Here is a 3,605-nt window from a genome sequence, read left to right as displayed (position 1 = left end):
TACACCTTGTTATCTTACAAATTAATCTGTTTTTAAATCCGGAAGTCTTTGTCATTAGAAGTCATAGAAAGACATTGCAGAAGGACATTGATATCCAAATTAACTCAATTAAAAATATAACTATTTTCATAAACCTCTTACAAGTAATGACACCACAGCAGGTTGCTGTTGCAAAAGCTATAGTACTGCTTCAAATAATCCAGTGCTCCCTTTGCTCTGACCTCCCAATGGAAATACATCTATTGAAGATGCACTTCTCAAAACAGTAGAAAATTGAAATCAAACTCAAATTTCATAATCAGTAATGTTTTTCCCTGCTACCGGACTTCTAACAAACACTGGTAGTTTACTGGACCTCAGCCTAGTGTTGATGAGTATTAAGTATAAAGTTAGAATTAATACCAAAAACCTTTGAAATAAAATTATTATGGATATTTAAGGTGGTTCACCATCTAAGAGGTTAAAGTATTAGGTTGGGTCTTTTTCAGATTTATTAATTAACTAGTTTCTTTTTCAGTTGCTGCTTTTATTTTTCCAGGATTGTTTACTTTTATATCACCAGTTGTCAACTGATGTTTTAAACAAAGAAAATGCCAAAATCTTTGCACTCTTAATACATTGGCAGCTATTCCTATGATTTGGTTGCTTGTAACCTTGCTTCAGCAAATGTCATCTTGTGACTGAATATACAGGGCACAGCACCGATGATACTGAATCAGTTGACAGGAGGTGCAAGATAACGAAGTGTAATTCTGCACTTATGGACCGGTGAAACCTAGCTTGATTTTACAATTAATGCAAGTTAATGAAAATCAATTTTTAGAAACAGCACTAACTCATTCCTATGGTTTCATTAATTGTGACAAACACATTTCCAATTTCATGTTACCCAATGTCTAAAGTTGATAGCTTGCAATTAATTTTGCAATAATGGTACTGGTAATGCTTATCTCATAACAATTGACATTGCTTCTAACAGGAGGTAGAGAGAATGTGGTTACTACAGCATACATATAATGTGCCAGAAGGCTTACGTATAAGTCCCACTTGCTCCCAAGGTGTGTCATAACATGTCAGAACAAGGTTGATTATAAATATCTATATGTGCCAACCTCACCTTTGGTTACTGGCTGCACAGAAAGCCTAGCCCTGGTAAACAGTGCCATGTTTTTCAGTGGACCATTCTTTGTTTTGTGTTCTTGATGGAATCGCTTCAATTCAGCAAGAGAGATGTAACGTTTCATCATCCTCACAAACTGCACATCCACCTAGAAAAGAAAGTAAATTTAGACAGTGCTGGACAACTAAGCTACATTTCTATTATTCAGTTCAGAAGAAGAGTCATATCAGACTCATCTTTAACTTTGTTTGTCTCTCCTCAGATGTTGCCAGATCTGCCGAGTTTTTCCAGCACTCTGGTTTCTATTGCATTTCTATCATGTTGTTATATTCCTCCGGCACAGGTGTTTAAATAGCACCTCTCCCCACCACAGACAACCCTTTTGTTACTTTTAGTCTGGGATTCTCTATTTATTTGGAGTCTTCATCTTGACTGAAGTAGCTGCTCACCATTCTCCCTTACAAACAATACTACCTGATAACAACTGAAATCACAAGTCAGAGCTGTGGCTCTTCCCGCACTTGACTTGTTACTTTTGTTTTGTTACAGATATAGGTACCATAAAAGATGCAACATTAGGGCCAGTCAAGGTAGTATTGGTGAGGTCAAAAAACTGGTCAACTGTCCACTTGTTCAAACAGAAAACGCTGCATCGACAGAGGCAATTAACACACACTCCAAAAATAAAGGCAGAAGAAACTTGATCAGCAGGTTTCTGCTGGAGCAATGTTTTGAAAGAATTAAACAGAATTACATCTAGTTAACAGAAATAGGCTATTTAGTCCTTGTTAGTGTTTCAGCTCCATGTGAATCTCCTCCCACACTATTCATTTAAGTCTATTAGCAAACTTTCTATTCCTTTCCACTTCTGGCAGTTTCCCCTTAAAAGCAATTACACTACTAGCCTCAGTTTCTCAATCTAATTGCTCTCTGGATAAATACGTTTCCCTTGAATTCTTCTTTAAATTTAACAAGTGGGTAAACATTCACACTATACTGGAATGGATTGAGTTTGGACTCACTTACTCTAGTGCTTGTGGCTGCAATGTCTGGTTAAGTAGTTTTTCAAACTTTATCCACAACACCAAACCAATCATTGATAACCAGCATAATGCAGCACCACCTCCAGACAGCAGTGGTTAATCAGATCTTCACTGCCACTCTACAATCACATAATTGCAGGGATTAAAAATTTTAAATAATCAGTTATATCCATGGGATATAGTCAGATAAACTGGACCAATAGTATACACAACAGAAATACTAATAACATGTCACTGTCTGGTTTAACCACTATAATCAGTTGAAATTAACAAAATCAATATTTGCAATAAAAACATCATTATAATTATTTTGCTCTCTGGGAAGAGATGCATATGAGTGAGATGAGCTTCATGATTTGTAAAGTGCCAGAACTGATTAGGTACTATGGAGTATGAATTACTATTTTGCAACAAATAAAGAAAAAACAGGAAACTCTATATAATTTACCCCAAATAAAACATAATGTTGATACATTATAATATCTCCCAATACACCCCATAAATTATTACAGTTGCTGTAATTTGTTATTCAATTAATGCAATCTTGTACAAATTGTCCTGCAGGTAATGAAAATGTCAGTCTACGAGCTCTGATTAGTCATAGTATTGCTCCAACTCATTTTATATACTGAAATCATTCATAAAATGACTGAAAGCGTTTTTAACTGCTGCAATAAAATACAAGAGAAGATTCAGTTACCATGAACCACTTTGGATTTTGCTTCGAGCTTCTGGGATCATAATGAGGATCTTTCTTGTCAAACTGTGTGTGATCAACGTAAGATTCCTTTACAATCTTTAAAGGAAAGTGAGAATTACAAATATGGAGAAGTAGTAACCACTTTAAACGCTGGAGTGATTGTTTAGAGATTCAGAACACTGAATTTAGACTTTTAAAATCACAGATTGAAAGTATTGCTGACACATTCATTTCTGCACTTGGATGAAAGCATTTGCCTATAAACAGTACAGTTTATTTTATACACCATTGGCAGACTGGATTATATAAGCCATGCTCACTACAACAATAATGTGTAACATTTTAATTATGGACCATGGAATATATTTCTGCAGCTAAGTCAAGGAGAAAAATCATTAATTAAAATTGCCTTTTCTTAACCTAGTTCGAGGATATAATAATTTGGAATTCATGACCAGAGGTGAAGTTGATACATTATGTAGATGCTGTAATAACAACATCCTCACCAAAGCTGGAAGCAATGTCACAATCGTTATACTGTTCTTATCTCATAAGTACCATTATTGCTTAAACAGGCACAAAACAATTCAAAAATCATACTGAGATAACAAGGTGCAGAGCTGGATGAACACAGCAGGCCAAGCAGCATCAGAGGAGCAGGAAGGCTGACGTTTCGGGCGTAGACCCTTCTTCAGGCTCCTCTGATGCTGCTTGGCCTGCTGTGTTCATCCAGCTCTGCACC

General features: G+C 35.9%; 1 protein-coding gene across 14 annotated transcripts in view; it reads right to left on the bottom strand.

The window, feature by feature from the left end:
- The window catches only part of thyn1 (thymocyte nuclear protein 1), a 27,179-nt gene that overhangs the window by 10,691 nt on the left and 12,883 nt on the right, over window positions 1-3,605 (bottom strand). For 13 of the 14 annotated variants that reach the window (XM_048615562.1, XM_048615561.1, XM_048615563.1 and 10 more), the window contains 2 exons: window positions 2,864-2,959; window positions 1,118-1,268 (listed from right to left, as the gene is read on the bottom strand). In XM_048615562.1, the coding sequence (XP_048471519.1) occupies window positions 1,118-1,268; window positions 2,864-2,959 (247 nt within the window). Of the gene's footprint in view, window positions 1-1,117; window positions 1,269-2,147; window positions 2,283-2,863; window positions 2,960-3,605 lie in introns of those variants that run through there. The other variant, XM_048615573.1, reaches the window with a different exon arrangement.

Source organism: Rhincodon typus, chromosome 32 (assembly GCF_021869965.1).
Source record: "Rhincodon typus isolate 14 chromosome 32, sRhiTyp1.1, whole genome shotgun sequence".
NCBI classification, from domain to species: domain Eukaryota; kingdom Metazoa; phylum Chordata; class Chondrichthyes; order Orectolobiformes; family Rhincodontidae; genus Rhincodon; species Rhincodon typus.
The sequence above is the reverse complement of the archived record's forward strand: the minus strand, read 5'-3'. Positions and strand labels throughout refer to the sequence as shown.